This window comes from Euprymna scolopes, chromosome 7 (genome assembly GCF_053919585.1).
Source record: "Euprymna scolopes isolate OS-2025 chromosome 7, ASM5391958v1, whole genome shotgun sequence".
In the NCBI taxonomy this organism is placed as follows: Eukaryota; Metazoa; Mollusca; class Cephalopoda; order Sepiida; family Sepiolidae; genus Euprymna; species Euprymna scolopes.
Window position 1 is genome coordinate 23,605,749 of NC_136488.1, and position 24,722 is coordinate 23,630,470.

Genomic DNA, 24,722 nt, shown 5'->3' on the forward strand with positions numbered 1-24,722 from the left:
CTATTTTATCTCTAAGCTAAACAATGGTTTGTTTTACATTCCATTTTCTAATTCTCTCTCGTAATCTATTTCTAAACCTAATTTACGAGGTTCGAATTTCGTCTATTCTATTTCATTTTAACTGAATCTCTCTTTTTTTATACTTACATGAAAAGGGGACAGCGCTTATCATGTAACATCCCTACCTTCCATATTTCACAAAAAAAAAATGTATGCATTTTTAAATTTAGTACATTTTTTTTTTCTTCTACATTTACACAACCACACAGCTAAGAAAGATCAGGCTAAAAAAAAAATCTCTTTCAGTCAGCCCTCCTCGGCCGACTTCACAATTATTATATTTTTATAAGATCAGAACCTTTCTGATCTTCTTGGCATTTACTTTTTGGGTGTAGGGTCTTTACCTATGATTCACATCAGCTACTTTCCAGCCACCCATATGCCGCAGACTAGAGGTTTCCACTTCCCTCAAAATGGACGACTCCCTTCGTCCCAAAAGTGTCCTGATCGTCTCTTTCTGCATGGTTAGTCTTATCAAGTATGGCTTTGTTTTTTATTCTATAACTATCTTATACGGGACATACCAAAGCTCATAACCAATCTTCTTGGTTGGCTTTAACTATCAAGATATACCTTTTTTTCTCTCATACGGATTCACTCGGATTTCCTTGCTTGGATTCTTGAAACTTCGACGAGGATTTAGAAATATCACCCCTAACTAACTAACACCTTTTGCGCCACAACACCTTAATTGCGCCTAAATTCTATCTAATTGCCCGATTTTTTTGTGATTTTTCTTTTCTCTCACCAGAGCTTCCAAGATCCAGCAGATATATCCCACATTCATGCGTCTCTAAAAAAAAATACAAGGTTATATCTTTCTTACGTAATCTACGGCATATTTTTGCCTGTCTCTTACTTCATTAAGCTATATGTGATTGCCTCAGAACTACCTATCATCGGTTTACTGGTCCCCTTAAGAATTTTCGTATTCTTTCCAACGCCTGTTTATTAATTAAGCCAAGTCTTACCACTTGCTTGGAGTCGTTACGTGCAACCAGCTTATTTTAAGCACTTAATTAACCAGGTTCCCAAATTTTTCGAATAGGGGCACATCTTGTGCTTATCAATCCCTACCATGTCACTTTTCTTGGAAAAAAATTATAGGATCTCTAAAAAACAAAAACCAAATGCTAAAAAAAACATCTTTCTTACGGCTTATCACATCTAAAAACTCTCTAAATACCCGTTTACGTAATTTTAATTCTTGTCCCCCTTCTAAAACTCTAACTGAATCTGTAAGCCAACCATACGTCTTAACTAGTTTTATTTTCTCCTAGACTGTTTAAATCTAATGTATATTTACTGATGACGTTGAATTCTTGCTGTGAAAATCAATAACATTTACATTAAGTATAAATTTACAATATTGTTTAAAACACATTTTCAAAAGAAAATACCTTAATACATTTAAACATTTTGCAACAAAACACAAAAAAAAAATAATAAAAATTTGTTACATTATACATTTCAAAAGTCCGTTGACGCAAAACAAAAAATTGTCCCTTTTTCAAAGACCAGAACAATTAAAACACACTAAAAAGCCGAAAATTATACACAATGCATAAATTTGATTTTCATTTCTGCATCTTTCTTTTTTCTATAGTATATTTTATTTATTTATTCATTCTTCCTTTTAATACTCGAGAATTTTAAATGTACTTTCGACTTTTGACACTAAATTGTTATTTATTATGATTGACAGTTTCTCTAAACAATTCAGACATTAACACACATTTTTATGAATGACAACTGTCCTATTTTCTATTTGTTTTTATTTTATTTATGAATGAAATATTCGTGGATAGTTTTTTTTTTTTTTTGAACTGACCGTATCTCTTTTATCATTCATTATGGCATATCGGCCTTTCTTTTTTCTTTTTTAATATTTTCTTGTAAACTTTAGTTTTCTGTGTGTGTGTGTGTGTGTTCAAAAATTTTTTGTTCGCATTTCTGTGATTGTGTGATGTTTTTTTTTTTCCGTGGTATTATTTATTTATTTATTTTTTAATTATCTTGGACCCTTTTAAAATTTTTCTTTTTTTTTTTTTTTTTTTTTTTTCCGTGGTTCCGAAGTTGTGTAAGTATTTTTAACTTACTTTATAATTTTTTTTTTCTAGGTGTGATAGATCTTCAAGACTTGACTGCCGATGTGGATTTAAAGACCATTATAGTTCTTGAACATGTTGAGACTTGGCAGGTATGAGTGTCTTTTACCATCTCTTGTGTTTTAGCTCTCCTTGAGGAAAAGGTAAGGTAAGTAGGTTCTTGTCCAAAATTACCCCTACATTAAAAAGAAATAAAAAAAATTATGTATGATGTATATAGCCGTGATGAAATGAAAATATCATATTCTAAAAATTATGTGAATTTATCAAGTAGTTTTATTTTTGAAGGAAATAAGATTTTATGAGTAATTCAAGAGTAGCCATCTCGTCTGCAATTTTGAAAATCTAAAAAATAAAAAAAACAAAACAAAGGGAGAGAACTCATTCATTCAAACTTGCAAGATTTATGTTGTAATATTTGCAAATTCCCATTAATCACTTAAAAATGATTTTCTTTATGAAAATAAAACTACTTGATCAATTTACATGATTTTTAGTATACAATATTTTCTTTCTGTAATGGGTATGTACATCAGATTTTTTAAATTTTAGTTTGTTAATATGGGGGAAATTCTGGGCAAGAATCGGTAATGCAGTAAAATTGTTAGAAGATTGGTTTTTATTTTACTTATCAAAGAATTTCTTAGGAATGTCTTCTGTAAAAATGACATTTGTTAATAATTTTCAATGATTAACTTTTATATATAGACAAATTTATGTAATAAAATTGTCATGGCTGTTCACGTTCAAATATTTAGAGTGCATTGTTTGAGTTGTTTTGTGTAGTTTGTCTCGTTACAAAACTGTCATTGCACGTGTGGATGGTTCCTCAAATGTTACTGATGTTACTAGATCAGGTTGTCTGAAGACATCAACTTCCTCACCTAAAATTTGAGTTCGCACAGGTTTGAGAAGTCCGTGAATTTTGACTATTGCCTTGAAAAGGCGTTATTTCGATTATTACCTTGAAGATCCTAAACAAAAGAGAGGTAGATCTTTTCTGAAAACTGAAAATCTTTATCCAATTTAGTCAAACTTAATTTTTGCTAATTGTCTTCAAAAACTATTTTTATTAATAATTAATTTTCGACCTTATTGTTTTTCATAATTTTTGGATATGTTCATTACTGCGACATGGCAATTAAGTAGAGACAATTGGCTTCACTTGAAATTCAATATTTCAATTTTTGAATTGTGCTACAATAATGAAGAACCAACAATTGTGTGTATGTATGTATTTATGTATGTATATATATATATATATATATATATATATAGGGATTGGACAAAATAAGAGAAACTTCTAACATTTTTGGCATCGATATTTGAACATGTTTTTAAACAATCAAATCTTGACATATTTTAATGCTTTTTTGTTTATTATTTATGTCATATGATATGCTAAATTAAAATTGTTTATGGATATTTAAAGATATCAAAAGCTTTTCCTATAAAAATTGGCAAACCTTATGGCCTTCCAAAGAGGCCAAATTGTTGGAGCTCGTGTGGCAGGTGCTAATGTAACAGAAACTGCACAAATGCTTAGCGTTTCAAGAAGCACTGTCTCAAAAGTAATGACTGCTTTTAAAAGAGAAGGAAAAACGTCCTCAGAAAAGCACAAGTCTGGTCAAAAGATGAACCTGTTTTAAAGAGCTTGTCAGACTCTTAAGCGGATTGTTAGAGAAGATCGCAAGACCACGGCTCCTAAAATCACTGCAGAGCTCAAACACTTAGAGGACCCAGTTTCCACAAAAACTGTTTGAGAGCTGCGCAAATCTGGATTTTATGGAAAAGCTGCAATTAGAAAACCTCTGCTCTCAAAGACAAATGTTTCAAAGTGATTAGAGTGGTGTAAAAACCTCCAAAGTTGGTCGCCGAGCAGTGGAAAAATGTGATTTTCTCTGACGAATCATTGTTTTCTTTATTTCCGACCACTGGCCAAGTCGAGGTTTGGAGACAGCCAAAAGAAGCATTTTATCCAGACTGCTTTCTCTCAAAAGTAAAGCATGGTGGGAGATCTGTGATGATTTGGGGTGCTATTTCTTGGAAATCCGCTGGATCTATGGTTACTCTTCAGGGAAGAATTAACAGTCGAGACTATTTAGGGATTTTGGGTGATCAAGTTCATCCTATGGTTCAAGAACTGTTTCTGGAGGGGAACGCCATCTTTCAAGGTGATAATACCCCAATCCATATAGTTAGAATTATTAAAGATTGGCACGAAGAGCATTCCAATGTAGTTGTGCATCTGATTTGGCCACCACAATCCGCAGGTCTCAATATTATTTAACATTTATGGTCGATTTTGGAGATTCAAGTAAGAAATCGATTTCCGTTGCCATCTTCTCTAAGAGAATTGGAGGATGTTTTAGCTGAAGAATGGAATAAAATTCCTTTAGAAACAATTCACAATTTGTATGAATCAATACCTCAGAGAATTGAGGCTGTAATTGGCGCAAAAGGTGGACCTATATCATATTAAAATAAATTTTGTCGATTTTTTTTTCTTTTTTTTTTTTAAAGTGGTTTCTTTTATTTTACCCAACCCCTGTATATATAAGTGTTTTATTTTTTCTGAAATGTTTTTTTAAAGGATTCTAACGAAGACACTCTATTAGGATATCATCTTCTTATGGCTGATGCAGAAGGAGATGAGGCTATGGTTTACAGCAAGACGCATGTTCACTGCATTTCCCTTTATGGCAATTTCCCATCAGAAAGTGTTGATTTCAGTCGACTTGGAGATCGAATACTTGGTGTTGGTATGTATCATAAATTCCACCAAACATCATCCTCATCAGTTTCTTACATACTAGTATGTGATGGACATCTACAAAAAATTTCCAAACTAACCAAATCTTTATTCATTCCTCTTTTTTTTCAAATCCACCCTTATCATGCTTTCCTGGTTTTCCTCTGTGAACTGACTGTTACCTCAACTATTCTATGTCTACTACCCCCCCCCCCCAATTTTCATCCATTCTTTTAACATGGCCATAGACTAGTGTTTTATCGAAAGCTAAGTCAATTATAATTGGTATGGATAGTGTGTGTATGTGTTTATAAATAGACCACCCGTGACTTGTTAGGTCAGTATTTTTATATATGATTATATTATAAAATATGATTTCTTAATGGATACAGCAGCAATCAGTAGTTTTAGCTGCTGAAGATTTCTAACAATCACTGTTACATACGTGTGGCCATTGTCCATATAGATGACTTGTAACCCAGATGAACAATGGATAGGCAATGAACAGTGTGCAATGATGTCATCCATTTCCAATGTTATAAAAAAAGTCTTTCTGCCGTCTTCTGCCTGTTATAATGGATGTCATCCCTTTGTGACTTTCAAATGTGTATCAAGAATATGCCATGCCAAATATATAAGTATACATATACTAGTTGTATCTGCTGTCTTAAATTTGTTGCTTTTATTATAAATTTTGTTATTTACAAATTTTCAAGTTAAATTTAATTATCGTGGTGTTTGGTTATTAAATTAGTGAGTCAAATTGCTATAAAACTGTAACTAATTTCATTACGGTAATACTTTAATCTCTACATTAATTATTGGATATCTGTATAGTTTCCAAAATTTTCCATCAATAATTGAGTATTGGCAAAAACTGACTTTTTATTCAACAGTTTAAAATAGTTCAAAATTCCTTTCCAATTTCAAAGGGTCATGGAAAATATTTATTTTTTTAACTAATAAAAAAAATAAAATTGTTAATTTCTTTATGACAAAACTAAACTGCATTCTGGTGGATTTAATTTTGTTCATGCTATTGCATTTTATTATTTCAATAAAAATTCAATAAAAACAATAATTCAACGTTACGTTGCTGTGATAACTGAGCACACACACATACGTAAAGTTGTTACATCATTTGTCTAATCTCGATACAGATGCAAAAATGCACAGATGCTATGTAGCAAATATATAAGGTGCTGATTTGTGTAATATGGTATCTGATTTTTTTGGAGTAAATTACAGATTGTCATTGTATCAGGTAAATACAAAAGTTTTTGCTGATTTTGCAGAAGGGTCATTTTAAACTATTTTTTAAATTTTTATTTCATGCATGTAACATTTTAAATGTTTCTCTCTCATTTCCTTGATGTATTTGACCTATCTAAAATGTTCTGCTGGAACAATTTTCTTGTATTCAAAATTTCTGCCCCTCCTCCTGCACAAATCTAATATGTTAACCCTCAGCATATGAATATTAAAATTCCTCTTTTGATAAAATCTACACAGGCCCACATCAAATCTGATTTGATATAAAGTTTGTAAATATATCTTGTGTAGATTCTGACATCCTGCTAGACACGCAGATAGAAAATAAAAACTGTATATTAGTGATGGGACGATTCCAATATTTTTCCCAATTCCAATACAGTTACCAATTCTGTTCTAAATTCCTACTTTTGATACAATTACCAATTCTGATTTTTTTAATTTCTAAATGTAATTGCTCTTTTTTGGGGGGGTACCAAAAAAAGAACTCATGTAATATGTGCATATATTCAAAGATACGGAGAACATAAATCGATAGTGAGACTGCATATTTCTGCTTTACAATGTCACTTATGTAATATGTGCAGATGTTTAAAGTTTTCGCAAATGTAAAAATACACTTGTGGCGAATGACCTATAGATTGTAGTTTTACTGGTAGTTTAAAATCAACAAATATTTATCATTTCATCATTAATACAAGCTATGGAAAATAAAGTTTTAAATAAAGAAATAAAAACGATAAAAAGAATCGTTTTGCCATCAGAAATTTTTTCGATACCTCAAAAAGTTCAGAACTTTTTTTATTCTGATTGTGTCAACGCCTATATATATATACGAGATATATATAAATTCAGTAGAATATAAAATTTATGACGTAATTAATATTTTGAAATCATGCACCAAAAATGAACACTCAGTATTCCTCCTTGTTTCAGAAAATCTTCATTACTACTGCACCAGAATAAAACTTGACAAATTTATGATTTTTCCTCCAGCACTTGTATTCTTTATCAATTTCCACTCAAAATATTTGTAATTTTATATATAATAAATATTTTCGTATAGCATTTTATAATGAAAGGATAACTCTTTAAATTGTCAGTTATTACCTTTGCCAAGGTGGTTATGTTTTTGGTTGAGTTTGTTTGTATATAGCCTAGTTTAAGCAATTGTCACCAAACTTGGTTATAATATCAATCATGGTTTAACTAAGAACTGATTTAATTTAGAGATATTGAAATAGGTTATGGGAAAGGTGAAATCATACTTGTGATGCTAACATAATGTCTATCCATCATAGAGATTCACTACTTGGTCCATATTATTGTCACTGAAGTTCCATATTTTATGACTTTGAAAAGTTTGGTCACAGTCAAAATTTGAGCAGAATTTAAACTTTCAAATTTTATGTATGAAGATAATGCTTCTTGGTGACTGTAACCATAAATTAAAATTCCAGCCTGATCAGATAAATAATTTTGGAGTTGTCACCATAACTTTGAAAATACTTTATATGATATGGAGAAGTAAGGTCCAGATAATGCTTTGACCCATCCTTACATTGTGCAGCAGAGGTATGCAGTCTAACTACTGATTTATGTTCTTGGTACTTTGAATTCAAATTTGAGATTTTATTTTTGTGTCCAAACAATTTTTCTTTTTGTTTTTCAAATTATTTACCTATTTGAGTTTTGTAAATGTAAGAAATAAGATATTTAAAGTCAGCTTTAAAAACATTTGAAAATTAAGATTTTAAACATTATTTGTATATTTTTGTTGAAAATTATTTTTATTCATTTAAAAAAATTATAAATTTCATGATTTCTTTAAGATAGAAATGAAACAAGTTTATACTATTTTTGGTTTCTATACATTCAGCGGAATTACACTTTTTTTTTTTTTTTTATAATTCAGAAAAAAAGTAGACTTCCACTTTTAAGAAAAGGCCAAATTGCAAGAAATTTACATTTTTTTTCTCCTTCACTTTCTCTATTTCCTTTTTTTTCTCTTCCTTAAATGTTAACTTTGCCATACTTCAAATGATTCATAGGTTGGGGAGGTAGAACACTTTTGTTTCATCAATGAATGCCTTTCTATCTTTAAAACTCATAAGCTGATAGTTTCAGTATAAAAAAAAACAAAGGTATTTTAGTAGTAATACACACGGACGAAAAAACGCTTTGGATAATCACAGATTTCAAGGTAGTTCTACTAAAATAGCCATATTTTTTAAACCAAAGCACTTCAAGTCTTCAAATTACTACTGTTTTGTTCGGAAATGAATATACTTTCAAATGAATTAATAAATATGAATGTACATAATATATTTTAAGAGTTTTAAGCAAATAAAGTGATAAAAATGTGAACGTCATAAAATGGCGTTTTCGGTAAGGTTTTGTAATGACCCCCCCTGTTTTCTAAAGGTCCGTACCGTGATTGTATGAAGAATTTCGTCATGAAATTTGGGAATCAATAAGAAGAGGTGTTAATCTTAATACTGTCAAGTGTCCGAAATATTTTTGACCATTTCTTTTTTTGTCGTGTTAAAAATAAGACTTTAATATGCCGAGTATCGAACATTTTGAAAACAAAATTCTTCGGACACCCAGTAGTAAGTAAATCAATCTTTTTACTATCTTTATCAATTAAAAGTATTATTTTATGTTGAGTAGGACCGCGGTAATTGATAATTTAAAAGGACCTACCCGAAAAAAAAAATTGTTTCTATTTATCGAATTTGGTCAAATGAAGTTAATATTACTAGAAGCAGCAGCAGCTACAGCCTGTAGAATCAGCCATAGCACAGTGTATAAACAAACACGCGTTCTTTAATTTTTATTCAAGAACGAATTAAGAAAAACAAAATGAAACATAATGAAAATAATTAAGAAAAACAAAATGAAAACATAATGAAATATGAATATAAATGTTCTTATGTTTAATTAGAGCTATTTTGTTATCAGAATAACATTAGTTTAGAACTATTCGGTTTTCAGAATGTATAACAACAATCCCAACCAATTCGGCATTATGAATCTGTTGCAATTTCTCACATTTTTTCGTCAAATTTAAAAACATGGTTAAAAAAAACAAAATAAACTTTTGTAGATATATAGCTTGCATGCACTTTTATTCTTTAAATTAGTTTTGAACAGCGAATTAAAACAATGTTTTACTGCGAACAACCACAAATGTTTTTTTTCAAAATCAAAATAAGTATCAAAATCTCGTTTATACATAGATTCGAAAAAGTTGTCAAAAAACAAATATATAACAAATAAATGTTATCAAACGCAAGATAGGTTACTTTTCTACCTAACTGGATAATTTTCTAGTGTTTTTATTTAATGTAACATGTTTATTCAGCTCGAAAAACGTACAGTGTTTACCGATGTAATGTATTGGAAAATTAAAAATGGCGCCCGGCCCGACTCTCTTTGACACGGTAAGTTTGAGAAAAGGAGTTAAAAATTAAAAAAAAAAAAAACTATACAAAATACTGTTAAAAACTCACCGAATATATGTCAGCCTATGTCACGGTAACATATATTGAGCGAGTTTCTAGCAGTATTTTGTCTACTTTTTTATTTTTAACTCTTTTCCCCAAACTTACCGTTTCAAGAGAGTCGGGCGGCGAACGCCATTTAAAATTTTCCAAAACATCGGTAAACACTGTTTTCAAGCTGAATAAACATGTTACATTAAATAAAAACACTAAAAAATTATCTAGTTAGGTAGAAAAGTAACTTGCTTTTGATAACATTTATTTGTTATATATTTGTTTTTTTGACAACTTTTTCGAATCTATGTGTATAGTAATACAAACCCTCAAAATCTATATCAATATTCTTGAAATTTTAAAAGCAGTTAGAAAACACATCAAACTACAATTAGGAAGCTTTTTATTTCGTTAATTTTTTTTTCTACTTATTAAGCGAAAGATATTTTTACAACCTGCTCCAGCGTAGTATAAACGGCCTATGGAATTAACACCTTCAACCTCGAAAATAGAAATCAACAAATTTATGGAATTTTCTTTGAAATTTCGCAACACAGTTTCTTATTAAATTAAAACTAAATATATAATATAAAGCCAATAATTATGAACCGCTAACAGTAAATATGAGTGATGAACGCTCTCTTTGAAAAAAAGCTCTCTTAACTTCACCTCTAATCCAAATTATGTGTGGCAAGTCTCCTCCTAAAACACTCTTTAACCCTAACAATAACACTAAGTTCGAGTGGCAAGCCCCCCCCCTCCAACAAAATACCTCTGTAAGCCACATACAAGCATCTAAAACAAACAAACAAAAAATAGATCCTTCCTTAAAGAAAATACACATAAAAATAAATTGGTTAACTGTCCTAAAATGCTAGAATGGCCAGGAAATGGTGAATTATTTTACATTAAATTTTTGTGAAACTAACCGCTCCCCCCTCTAATATTGTTTTTGTTAGCTTTGTCTCTGTCAAGTTTTCAGTATGTTCACACATAATTTTCCTTAGCCCTACAATTAATTCAAAGTCCGAATGGCAACCCTCCACATATTCTCATTGCATAGAAACCCTCTTAAAACTACACATAATCATCTTAAAAAAAAAAAAAAAAAACAGTTAACTGCCCTAAAATGCTAGAATGATCTGTAATAGGAAATTATTTTACATTCAATTCTAAAATAATTTGTTTATCTTTCATTAAAGTTTTTCATGGCATTTTATACATAATTTCCTAAAAAGTTAGAATCACATTTTGGAGGGGTGGTCAGAAGGAGTTGAGTGGGGTTAAACAAAAGGTGTTAATCTACAATAATACCAAAGAAATATTGCAATATATTCATTTTTAAATGGTCTTATGTTTAGATTTAAGTTTTTTGTACATAAAGCACATTACAATTCAACTTTGAGTTCTCCAACTTCTTTTCTGTTTATGGATACATGGCATTTTTAAGGAATTGCTGCATATTTATGCACATTTACTGCAGATTATTTGGAAACCATAAACTTTGGGAGATTTTCAGTTGCATATTCTGATTCCTTGTACAAAAATACGCTTATACAGTAAATTTCATTTTTTAGTCTTGTGTTTTAACAAAGATATGACATTTTTACTGAAAAAGTAGTGTAAAAAATGTGACGAAACGCATATGGTCTTAAAGAGGGGAAAATATCCAAACGTGTGAGGCACAAAAATAGCCATAACTTCCTTAATTTTAATCAGATTTTAAAAATTTAAAAAGATTCTTTCTTAGCTCATCAAGCTCTTTCTATGCATACCAATATTGAAATATTTCAAGCTATTTCAATTTTTTCATGTGTATTGCTAATTTTAGATAAGGACCCTTTCTAAATACCTCCTCTCCCCAAAAATGACATTCTATTTTTTATAGGTGATTGAGTAAACACCCTGGCCAATTACATTAGGAAATTGAGTGGATCTTTAGTAAAGATACTGAATTATAGAGATGTCATTTTTTTTTTTTTTTTTTTTTAGTAGAATTTCGCTTTTTTATAATTAAAATAGAGCAGAATTCCACTTTTTTTATATACAAGAAAAGGATGAATCCTTAGAGCGTTATGTTATTTTTTCCCCCCTGATTTAACTTCATTTTATTTCTCTCTCGCATTTTAACTTTTCCTTTTTTTTTTTTTTTTTTTTTTTTTTTTTTTTTGCTTCCTCTCATCACATTTTGTCTTGCCTTGCTTTTGTCTCCCTTTTCTTTGTTTGAAAACGTTAATTTTACCATATTTGAAAGATGGGGGGGGGGGTGTAGAAGACTTTTGTTTAATCAATGAAGGTCTTCCTGTCTTCTTTAAAACGTTGATACTTTCAGGATGAAAAGAAAAGGTATTATACAGGTTGGAACGATAAAATTGTCGCCTTAGAAAAGATGACATGATTCCATTTCTTTTTGAGGAAAACCGATTTATTTATTTATTTTTTTTTTTTTTGCAGACCATTTACTAGTTAGCCAGTATGATAGGAGACTAGTTGGCCAAGAGTGATAGGAGCCTTCTATCATGTCTGAAAGTAACACAATGTTCAACAAGCAAAATTGGAGATGTGCCACTGTACAACTCTTGCTCACTACTGATCCAAGGTATGATAACAGGACCATTTCCAGCACCCTCAGAATGCAAATCCGGACTGTTCAACACTGAGGGCACAGCTCAACACATCAGACAACCCTTTAGAGGTGGTGTTACAGAAGCCTAAAACCGAGGACACCACTAGGAAGACTCAGACCAAGGAGTTCATTGAAAAGGCCCATGCAATCATTGATGAAAACCCGAAGCGGCCTATTCAGCAGATTGCCAGAGATTTAGGCGTCTCACACACAACGGTGAATGTATGTGAGAAGGAGAACTGAGAAGGGTAGGTCCTCCATGCGGCGGATAAGCCAGATCTTGACTGAGAAGACAAAGAACCTCAGGCTAATCAAGTCTGTCAGGTTGTTCAACAAACTGAAGCATCCCAAGAAGCCAAACATGCTCTCGGGGTTTTTTTTTTTTTTTTTTTTTTTACAGATGAAAAGGACTTCTGCCAGGACCAGATGCACAACAGCCAGGACCATCGCTGGATTGCCAGGAATAAGACATGCCCAGAGTGATGAAAACAAAGTTTCTGGCCATGGTTATGATCTTTAGTGTGGCTTAAAGTGAAGGCCACATCATGCCACCTCACATCTTCGAAGTCGGCTTGAAAGTCCACACCTAAGTGTACCTGAATGTGCTGAAGAGTGTAGTGGTCTCCTGATACTGTCAGGTGGCCACAAATCCAAAGAGAGCCAGGCTTGGCTTCAGAAGAGGTGCTACGACTTTGTACCCTTCTCTTACTGGCCTCATCCTTCCTCGACCTGAACCCGTTTGGTCATACATCGAGAACATCACCAACATGACCTCCCACAACTCCAAAGCCAGCCTGATTGTTGCCATCCGGCGGCTATTCACCAAGTTCCTGCCAGCATTTGTGGAAAAGGCATGCTCCCAGTTTTGGATCCTTATTGAGGCGGTGATTAAGGCTAAAGGTGGCTACATTGAATAGATGCCTGCTCTTGGCTTCAGAAGGATTTGTATAACTTTGTACTCTTCTTTCACTGCCCCCCCCCCCCCTTTTCTCTCAACTTGAACTTGTTGGACTACTTCATTTGATCATACGTCGAGAACGTCACCAATATTATCTCCCACAACGCCAAAGCCAGCCTGATCACCACCACCCACTGAGTATTTGTGCAACTCCTGCCAGCGCTTGTGTAAAAGGCAAGCTACCGGTTCCGGACCTGTATCAAGATGATTGAGGTTGAAGGCGGCTACATTAAATAGATGTCATCTACTACATAATCAAGTTACCTGAATTGATTTTTTTCAATAAAAGTTTTAAAATAAAGCTGTAGTGATTTTTCTTTATGGCGACAATTTTATCATTCCACCCTGTAAATTAATACCCTTCACTAAATAATCCCCATTTTTTTTAACTTTAGAAGGCAGAACTTTCTTTAATTATCCAATACCTGAAACTAACTTGAGAACAAATAAATAAAAATACATTCTTCCATTTATGGTTAATTAATTAACTAAACAAGTATCTTTTAAATACAACCAACATTTAACTTATATTCTTTTGATGTGTTTAATTCTAGAACTGCATATCTGGTTATTGTTCCAGAATTCACACTATATTAAAAAATAAAAAAATAAAAAATCTGTATAATGTCTGTACCTGTGACAAAATGAAAATATAATATTCCAAAAATCACATAAATTGATTGAATAGTTTTTTGGATTTTTTTTTTTAATAAAAAAAAATCAAATTTTATAAGTGTCACATAATTATAATATCACATGCCATTTTTAAAAAAATGTCAAAAAGCAAAGGGAGATAATTCGGCAATAATTCATATTAGATTTATGTTGTAATACCTATGAATTTCCATTAATTGCTTAAAAATGCTCTTCTTACATAAAAAAAAACTACTTGGTCAATTTATATGGTTTTTGGAATATGATATTTTTGTTTCGTTACGATTATGTACACCATTCAGATTTCTCTAATTTTGTTTTTTCTTAATGTAGAGAGAATTCTGAACAAGAACAGAGCATATCTTTTTATTAAGATATTGATTGGAATTGTTTTTGCAAAAGATTTTCTTTAGGTAATACTGGTGTTTTTGCTAACAAATGTGTTGTAGACTTTTTTTTTAATTTTAATTAAAAAAAAAAAACACTTTTCATTTGCAGGTAAATTCCTATCAAACCCACTTTTATTTTCTGCCCATCGGGGAATCCTTCTTGTCTCTCATATTTCTAATCAGCAGAAACTGAGGTACGTATGTAGCTGTTATTACTTTTGCTATTTACAATTAAGACATTTTAGTTATAAGCAACTTGAAAAGGTTAGTAAAAAAGTTATTAAATTTGCTTTTACAGAAGCAATGTTATGAAGAAAGTCATTGAATCAAAACCAATAAAATATGTCCATAAGTCTTCATGAGGAAAAGGTTATTATAACCATACTAGACTTTTTTTTCCATTAAAAATTGGCAAAAGTTATAGCCTGTTGACTTAGAATAAGTGCTTTATACCAGATTGATTAAATAAAGTTTGTGCTCATTTTTGCATTAAATAAGTATTTAATCCCTATTAATACTAAAATGTATATCAAATAGATACCATAATACTTAGTTTAGTGCACCTTATCATAACAAAGACCCATATAAAAATTTTAGCCAGATTGGCCTAGTAGTTTCTGAGGAAACTTCTAGAGTAAATGTAGTATTGTGATAAATAATCCCTATTAATCCCTAACTGCATCGAACAAATACCATAATATTTAGTTCGCTACACTGGATCATAGCAAAGGCCCATAAAAAATTTCAGCCAGATTTGGCCCAGTAGTTTCCAACAAAGAATGTGACAGATTAAAGGAGTGTAGAGAAATTAAGATTTGAGTACAAAAGACAGCATGTTTGCAATGCTTAAGAATTAAATGAATTCCGGAAAATATTATTTAAAAAAAAACAAAAAAAGACTTGTTAAATCTCAGGGAGATATTCTGTTTCCATGCATTCCTCCTAAGATCGCGGTGCTTGAAAGGACTCTATTACACGTGCTTGACCTACTGGCCCTACCACTTTAAAGATTTTGCCATGGTGTAGGGGTGGGAGAGTAATTCTTTTAGCTGGATATTGTGCATGTGTGTAGGCCTATCTATCTATATATATACACACACACACACAAATACACACACACACTCCTGGGTGCCCGGGTGTTTGGAGGCGTGTATTGAGCAAAAAAAAAAAAAAAAAAAAAGTGGTAGTAGGCAGGCAGGCTTGAACCCATATTGTGAAGGAGGAAAAGAATGTGAAAAAAAAAATGTGACGTGTTTGCTGCTGTGTCCATCGCCAAACCGGAAGTGACGTAGATTTAAATTAAGGCTAGACAATCGAAAAGAGAAGATGACTTTCGAAAATATCGGAAAAAAAAAAGCAGCCCCTTCCTGTAGAAAAGTGCCCAGTTGAGGGTGACGGAATTAATGTTTTTTCAATATTTCTTATCCGAAATGATACTGATCTCATGAAAATCCGTCGTCTCTGTCAAAAATTTTAGGCAGATATTCAAACATACATACATACATATAAACAGACTAGTGAGATTTATATTATAGATAATGTTGTTTTTGTTTTTTAAATTTTTTTTATATTATATTCGTAAATGACCTCCCTGATAAAATTGTCACTGAGATGGAGATATTTGCTGATGACACCACGCTCTATGGCAGGCACGAGGGGAAAATGAATGAACACATATCTAAGACAATAGCGGAAACTGTAGAGGAAGACCTCCAGTCTGTAGTGGAGTGGGGACCAAAAATAGATGGTAACATTCAATGCTGCCAAGACTAAGCTTCTTTCTTTAAATAACTATAAAAAATCTAAATCACTGATAGCTATGATACATTACCTGAAAGTACTTCATTCAAATTCCTTGGCTTAACGTTCACAGGGAACATGAGTTGGAACAGATACATTAAGGGTATTGCCGCGACTGCTGTAAGGAAGGTGAACTCTCTCTACTGTGCTAGAAAGTTATGCCTGAAAGTATCCTGCACCTCTACAAGGCTACCATTTGCCCATGTATGGAGTATTCTTGTCACATTCGGGCTAGTGCATCTGCTTCTAGTCTCGCATTCCTGGACAAGGTTCAAAAGAGTCGCCAACCAAATAGATCTCAAACTATCAGCTAGGCTCTCTCCCATTGATGAAATGTTGCATTCCTCTGCCTGTTTTACAAGTATTTTAATGGTGGATGCTCCGTCGAACTACTAGCCCTTGTCCCCCCCCCTTGACATAAATACTCCTGACAAACCTGACAAGCAACAAAATCCCACCCCTATACAGTAGAAATCCCCAGATGCCAGAAAGCCTTCTACTCTAGCAGTTTCTTTTCCAGAACTGCTAGACTTTGGGATTTCCTTCCACGTTCCTGCTTCCCCAACTGTACTGACATGCAGAAGTTCAAGTGTAATGTAAACAAACATGTTGCGGCTCATCTCTCTACATAGTATCCCTGCAATCATGTCCCAGATAGTAGAACCAAACATCAAAGTGGCACCATGCCTTGTTTGGGGTGGAAATGCAATAAAAAAAGAAATATAGATGCAGGTCGAAGTAAGAAGTGAATGAGACTAATAGTTTTATTATTAGTTCATGTTCAGAGATGTTGCCATGTTAGAAATTTAAGTCCATGTATTGATGCCAATAATCAAAAGCTAAATATAGTGTCCATTTGGTTGTTGTTCTGAGGGACAATGATTTGTTGGCTTTCTTGCCAGCTATCTGTTTGAAAAGCACAGATGTGCTTCCTTAAAATTTTTGAATAGGTGATCAGCTACAGAAGAGTATGCTTCTAATTAAATCTTGAGATAGTAAACCAATTGAAATGGAGTATTGGATCCAATTAGTAAGAAGCATTCAAGTCAAGCAAATATCGGATGATTTTAGACTGCAGTTATAACTTCTGCTGCTACATATATGGATTGACTCTCTGTGACTAGTTTGAATGCTGGTTGTCAGTGAACATTTTAAATTCTGGTCTGTCAATAACTGTTCTGACCACCAATCTGTCAATGATTTTGAATCGTTAACTAAAACAAATTTTTATCACAGACTCAAATAAACTAACAGTACTTGCTCATATTTCATCTTGGCTAGAATACCTGTGCCAAGAAAGATTCCTAATTTATATATTAATAGCGTAGTGCCTTTAACGTATGTGTGTCATGGTTTCCAAATTATAAGTTATTCAATCAGGAGATTCTATTTATTATTTATTAAAAAGGAGGATAGAACTTGATAACAAACTACAAATGTTAAATTATTAGTAGATACATTAATTTAGCATTCGTAATATGTTATCACCTTTTTAATTAATAGGATTTCCTGATTACCAAAGACATAATGTAAAAAAAAATAAAAAAAAAATCATTTTAATGATATTGTGAGTTTCTGTTCATCCTTGGCATCTATACAATGGGAATATGTCACAGACTCCTGTAAGTATATTGGAAATAAACCGTAATAACTAGATCTATTCTAATACTACATTAACCAGATTACTTAGATAAATACTTTCCCAGTTTTAACAAAAGGGGTACAATAAATATCACGGGGTCTCCATTCACAGAAGCAATATATTACATATGAAAGATGCTGCTGTGGAATTTCCACAGGTCCCATTAGTATTTAAATAATTCTCATATTAGAGTGTTTGAAAATGATATTGATTGGTTACATTTTGTTCTTTGGCTTTTCTTCTGTAAATTTTAATATGGTGGAGAATTTAGGCACTCATTTATGAGAAAGACAAAGGATGCTTGTTCAGAATTCTCCCTATACTAAAAAAGAAAAATAAAGAAGAATCTGTCTGTTGTATGTACTCATGACAAAACAAAAATATTGTAAATTGATCAAATGATTTTATTTTTATAAGAAAATAATTTGTAAATGATTAATGGGAATTCTTAATTATTACAAATGAAATCTCGCAAGTTTCAATTGCTTGAGTTATCTCCCTTTATTACTTAGCTTGTTTTCAAAATGGCAGACAATAGCTGCTCTTAAGTTAATCATCAAGTTTATTTTTACTTGAACAATTTACATGACTTTTAGAATGTGATATTTTTGTTCCGTCATAAGTATGTACATCATACATATTTTTCTTTATTTTTATTTTTTAATATAGAAGAAATTCGAAACAAGAAATAGAAAAAGTATATAAATAGCTTGTTAATCATGCTGATCCATAAAGTACCTGTTTCAAATTGTATAAAAATTGAGTTAGTACTTCTGGAGTTATTGTGTAGCTTGAAAACTTCAAACTTAAAATTTAACTGTAAATGCTTAATTTAATTGAAAGCAATTAAGTTTGGCATATTTTAGATTGTGAAGAAAAAACGATTTTAGAATGTGATAGTGATGAATTGAAAAAACTTTTACTAGTTCTAACTAAACAATATTAAAAATAGTATTTATAATGTTTAGAATTCAGTCTTTATTTACATAATAGGTTCGTAATAATTTTTTCTCTTTGATCCTTTTCAGTATTGGAGATGCAGAAGGAATTCTTGATATTGAGGTAAAAAAATTTTTTGTCTATTGTATTTATTCATATCATTTCTGTAACCATGAAAGATTCTCAATATTTTTCTTTTTTATTTTGTCACTATTGGTCAAGTTACATCCACAGATAAGTAAAACCTTGTGTAAATTTCTTCCCTTCTATTTTTAATCATTTAATTTGATAAATGTAAAGAAAATCGTCCCTAGGTAGACTTGAACCACACACCTTTTGGTTAACAGTTGAACATGCTAATCAATTGCATTGTTGAAACTTCTTTTCTTTTATAAATTTTGTTTATCTTAGAATAAAGTTTTATATATATATATATATATATATATATATATATATATAGCATACAATATCTCCGAAGTTAACCAACATAGAGCCTGGTTTAATATTCTCTCTTTCCCCCTTTAGAAAAAGTTGGCTTAACCTACCTAGAGTGAATTCCGCTTAGTTTTATTTTTATTTCATTTTTTTTTTTTTTTTTTTTTTTTTTTTTTTTTTGTTCTAATAACATGAAAATAGATGTTTTTTTTACGAGGGAACCACCACTTATCAAGGCCTGAAGGCCACTTGAGGATAAAGATTTCCCTGGGGCAACAGTGTAGTAATTGTTAGTTGTAGAAATTGGGTTTGATTATTTAAGATGTCTCAACAAAAACTTGTTTGCATTGCACTTGTAGACAACCATATTGTAGTCAGATGGAAAGCAGGCCAGTGGAACAGTTTCACAGGTGGACAATTCTAGGAAAGAAGCTTTGTTCATGGATTTTGATTTAGGCACAAATAGAGTGGGGAGAAATTGTTGAGAGTGGTTGTAGTTGGACGAGTATTTTTTTTCTTGTGAAAGTTTGGCAAATGGGAACTATAGATTGAAGCTCAGATGAGCATTTGTCATGATAATTGATTCAGTTCTGATTTCCTGAATCAAAACCGAACCTGATCAAGGCAGCAGATCTTGTACATACAAAATTCTTGATCAAAACTTTATAACAATAACAAATAATAAATATTTTATTGTAATTTCGCAGAACCTTCATTCATCAGAATTAATAAAATCTTTATACATTTGTATTCAAATTTATGAATTTATGATAAAACCCGTTTATTTCATATCTTAATTATTTACATATAGGATAAAATACACATAGCTTTAATACTTTTTTTTTTCACCCTAAACAAGGCATATTACCACTTGGATGTAAGGGACTACTATTTGGGATCGTGCTTAACAGGGGACTGCAGGGATTTGAGCAGTAAGGTTCCTGTTCACATTAGATTTAAGCTTCTGGTGGTTAGTACAGTCAGGTAAGTATGAAACTGGGAGGGAATTCCAAAGTCTAGCAGTCTGAAGGAACAAGCTATTAGAGCAGAAGGATTTTCAGCATCTCAGAACCTCAACAGTGAAGGGGTGGGATTTTGTTTCTTGACAGGTTAGTCGAGATATGTACATTGAGGGAGCACAAGTATTATGAGTTCATCAGATGACATTCCATTAAAGTACTTGATAAACAGGCACCAGGATGCAACATTGCGATGATGGGACAGATGTTGGAGTTTGCAGATACTGCAGTTTCACATTTACACCAATCATCAGTTTTATCATAATTATAAAATGAGATAATGAAACCAGAAGAGATGAGTTATCCATATTTAATTATGATTTAAATTAATGTTTTTTAAATCTTATTTACTGTTTTTGATTATTTGATCACTAATAAGTAATTAGTTAATGGACAGTTATGTTTTGTTCTTTTTGTTCTTCTAGTATGTTAACTTCATAAAACCACACTTGAACTTGCTTAACTTTCTGGCAAAGAGGTAAATAATGTCATCAACAAGATTGTTTAAATATTACCTAGTGAATTCCTATGTATTATCTAGTATCCTAACTATATTTATATTAACATCAAAACAGGTTGTGTGTTAATCCTATGATACGTGATGTCATTTTGTAATACTGCATATAGAATACACTGCAAATATCCATGAACACTGATTGGACTTAATCTGCACATTTATTTTACAAACAGCTTCTAATAAATTATTAATATTCTGTAATATACATTTATAATTTTGCATTGTAATATTTTCTTATTCATATGCAATATTTTCATCAAAAGTAAAAATGACTGATGTTGCTGGGATACTGAGAACAGCTACTACACTTTGAAATATTTATTTGCAGAAAATATAAAAATCTACATTTCAAACAAATTTGGCACAAGATTATCAAAAGTGTGGGGATAAGGAACAGTCGTTGGTCATTCTTGATCTAAATGATAAAAATGTAGAGGTGGGAGTAATAATCTCCGTATTACATCCTCCATTGAGGAGGGATTAATGTAATGTGTTCTGAGATCATTTTCCCAGGGATTACCTTCTCTTTTTTTGTAATCAGGTGGGAGATTATAATGGATCTGTTTTGTTGCTATGATGCCATAATCATAGGCATTAGTTTCTCGTTTTATGGGACAATCCTCTCAGGTAGTACCTCTTTTTTTTTGGGGGGGGGGGCAATATAGTATATGTTCTTTTCTCATATCATCCTTCCATGATTATCTTCTAGGTATGGGTAGGCAGTTTGCATACTATTTTTCTATTGTCATGATATCATTCTCCCAGGTATAAACTCCTTCTTTTGAGGGGGTGGGCTTCACTATGGTAGCGTCCTCTCATGCATTACCTCCTCATTTGGGTGTCAGTGTAGTACATTTTCATTCACTATGATATCTTTCCAGACTAAAAAAAAATCTGCTATTGAAGGAAGCATAAGATTTAGCTATGTAATATGATTTTTATCAAAAATAAAAGTATTTTTCATGTATTTTTAACATTCAAATACTCCATTGTTCTTATGTTATCGTAAATTCATTAAAATCATGAATCACTTGGATTTAATAATAATTACCATCTTTGGATTGCTCATAAAATTTTATCCTAAAAATTTGTTTAATCTTGTCACAGGGCTTTTTTATAAAACTAATTGTTGCAATTTAAGTTATAAAAATTATTTTTAACTTTTTTCAGGAGACAGTTGGTGCCACTGATTCAACTCAAAGTGTCTTTACATCAGCATTTGCAGCTTTTTGTTACAAAAAAACGGTAATCATTTTGTTCTTTTGTGATAGTATTAGCATTCCACCTCCCCTCCTTTGTGTTGGAATGTTGAGGAGAAAGAGAAAAAGTATGACAAAAGAAGAGGAAATAGGTTTATCGGCAGAACAATATAGAGAGGAAGTTCACTAGGTTAGACAAAAGAAGCTGAATGGAATATTTTTTTAACAAGGGTTTTAAAAAACTTTTTTTATGTGTTTTTCATGTATAAAGCATTTTTCTTTTTTCTTTTTTTTTTTGTAACTTATGTAAAGTAATCAATTTTTTTTTTTTTTAATGTAAGGTGGGGCTGGGCAACCAATTTTTTAAAATTGAATTAATACAGCCGGTATATTCCCTTCGGAATTAGACTTTTCTATGGTTGCATTAGATGATGTCAAAGTGAGATGAGAAAAGACAGCGGATGTGGAAGAAACTTTGCCAACCTAACTAAGTAGCTTTCTGATGTATGGTTTAAGATGGAGACAAAAGGATCATTACCAAATTTCTGTCTCCACATAAACTCGAAAAGATAACTGTTAAGAATCTTTTGGCTGGTACTGTTTTTTCCCCAATATTTTCCCCAAAGGTCTTCTGCTCTTTTGCTGCGCATTACAGTCAAACCCGAGCGTATAACGTCATGTTCTGAGCAAAGCTGAGTGGACGACTAGTTACGTCTAGTTCAAATCTGCACAAGTACCCAAATCTTTCTGTACTTTGGAAGTAACAAACTGTTTTTTCCAAATTGGAATTCCAAAGCCCCTCTATTCTTGGCTAAATGGTTAAGTCCATCACATTTAAAGCACTTTGTTCTTATGCTTTTCATTAGAATTTTCTTGCTGTGCACTAGCTCAAAGCGGCCATAATTAACACGGGCTGGAGCAAGTCATCCATCAAGTCTAAACATTGGCAAACACGAAATGAGCACACAACTTTATACAGTATCTATATATTAATACGATGGCGTGTGTGTTCTTTTGTGTGTCACGCTTATGTCCGGGTCGTTTAATTATGTTCTATTTCTTGTCATAAATAATTTTACCAAGAATACTTCATAAGTTTTAGTTTTGGTTTCGACTATATCTGATGGCACTTAAATCACTCTATTTTTTTAATAAATAATTTTACCAAGAATTCGTCATGAGTTTTGGTTTCAGTTTCGATTATGGTTGAAGGAACTCAAGTTATATATATGTACATATATTTTTTTCATAAGTTTTTATTTTGGTTTCGATTCAAGCTAATGCATCCAAGTCATATGGATATATTTTTTTATTTTTGAAATTGCAACTTTATAATATATAAAAATCAATAAAAATACTAACTCTGTAATAATATATACGAAATCTGCAAGAATTAAATTATCATATTTAAGCATATTTTACGACCGGGCTTTACCGGTGTTTATGCTAGCTTAGATAAATACTTTTGCAGTTTTAACACAAAAGCTACAATAATATCAGAGCATCTTCATTTACACTGAATATCTACAGAATACTAACATCAATATATTACATATGAATGAGTCCTCTGGAATTTCCACAGGTTCTGCTAATATAGATTAATATATCTTTGTATTTATATAAGTAAAAGATTGTCACAATGTTTCAAATCAAACACATATCCAAAGCAACTGTTACGATATAAAGAAATTATGATTTATTAAACAAAAGATAATATTAATTATCCAAATAACATATAATAAAAATATAATAATAATAATTAATATAATTATAATAATATTAATTATCCAAATAATAACATATAATAAAAATAATTATTAATATTATTATTAATTATAACAAAATAAAAAGACTTAACATATTATATAATAAAAATAATAAATTACTTAAAAGGAAATAACAAAAGATTATATAAAATAATATAAAAAAAGTATTACTTAAGAATTAGAATGAAAAACGTTTTTTTTAGTGTCTCTGGAGACTTTCAAAAGATGGAACAAAAATGTATTCCTTTTTTGTTCTTTCTGGAATCATCTCTAACGATAACTATAAATAGCAGACGACCGCAAATTATAATCAGTTATAACACACGTTGGGACGTGATGAGAGGCGACCACCTATTATAACTCCAACTGAAGGAAAACACAAAACTCTTGTTGTTAAAATAACAGATGAACCAAACAAGATACAGAGAAAAATCTTTCATGAAAAACTGGTACATAGATTTTTCTGAATTATATTTGACCAAAAGATCTAAAAGATAAAAACAAGCAGTACTATAAAAAACATTTACTCTTAATAAAAGAGAAATAACTAGAAAGAAGAGTTATCTCCCTTACACTATCGATTATAAACAGCTTATTAGACATTTCGTTTTCTTTACTATTTTGATTTTGTTTCTCTTTTTCTTCGTTATTAAAAATTTGTTTTCCTTTTCAAATGATCTTTTTTTTTCATTGATATGTTTGCGGTGTTCCATTACCCCTAGACTAGGAACAAATCCGTAACAGCAATGACTGAATCTTTGGAAAATGGCATCCAGTCTGTAGTAGAATAAAGCTAAAAATGGATGGTAACATTCAGTGTTACCAAAACAAAACTCGTTCCTTTTAACAATTATAAGAAACCTTTCCAAACAATAATTGCCATGTCTAATAGCAGTCTTTCCAAGAGCTTGGTATTCAAAATTGTCAGCCTAACATTCAAAGACAACATGAATTGGAATAAATACATAGAAGATACTGCCAAATTAAAAGTGAGTTCTCTCTTCTGAATTAGAAAACTTCTCACACTTTTCAGTATCTTGTATATCTATAAAGCCATCATCTCATGGAATATTGTTGTCACTTCTG

The 24,722-nt window shown here is 31.4% G+C and overlaps 1 protein-coding gene across 1 annotated transcript in view; it reads left to right on the top strand.

Moving 5' to 3' along the window:
- The window catches only part of LOC145279643 (nuclear pore complex protein Nup133-like), a 116,258-nt gene that overhangs the window by 41,968 nt on the left and 49,568 nt on the right, over window positions 1-24,722 (top strand). The window contains exons 11-15 of the mRNA XM_080130872.1: window positions 2,181-2,260; window positions 4,762-4,930; window positions 14,429-14,513; window positions 18,790-18,823; window positions 21,842-21,916. Coding sequence (XP_079986998.1) covers window positions 2,181-2,260; window positions 4,762-4,930; window positions 14,429-14,513; window positions 18,790-18,823; window positions 21,842-21,916 — 443 coding nt within the window. The remainder of the gene's footprint in view (window positions 1-2,180; window positions 2,261-4,761; window positions 4,931-14,428; window positions 14,514-18,789; window positions 18,824-21,841; window positions 21,917-24,722) is intronic.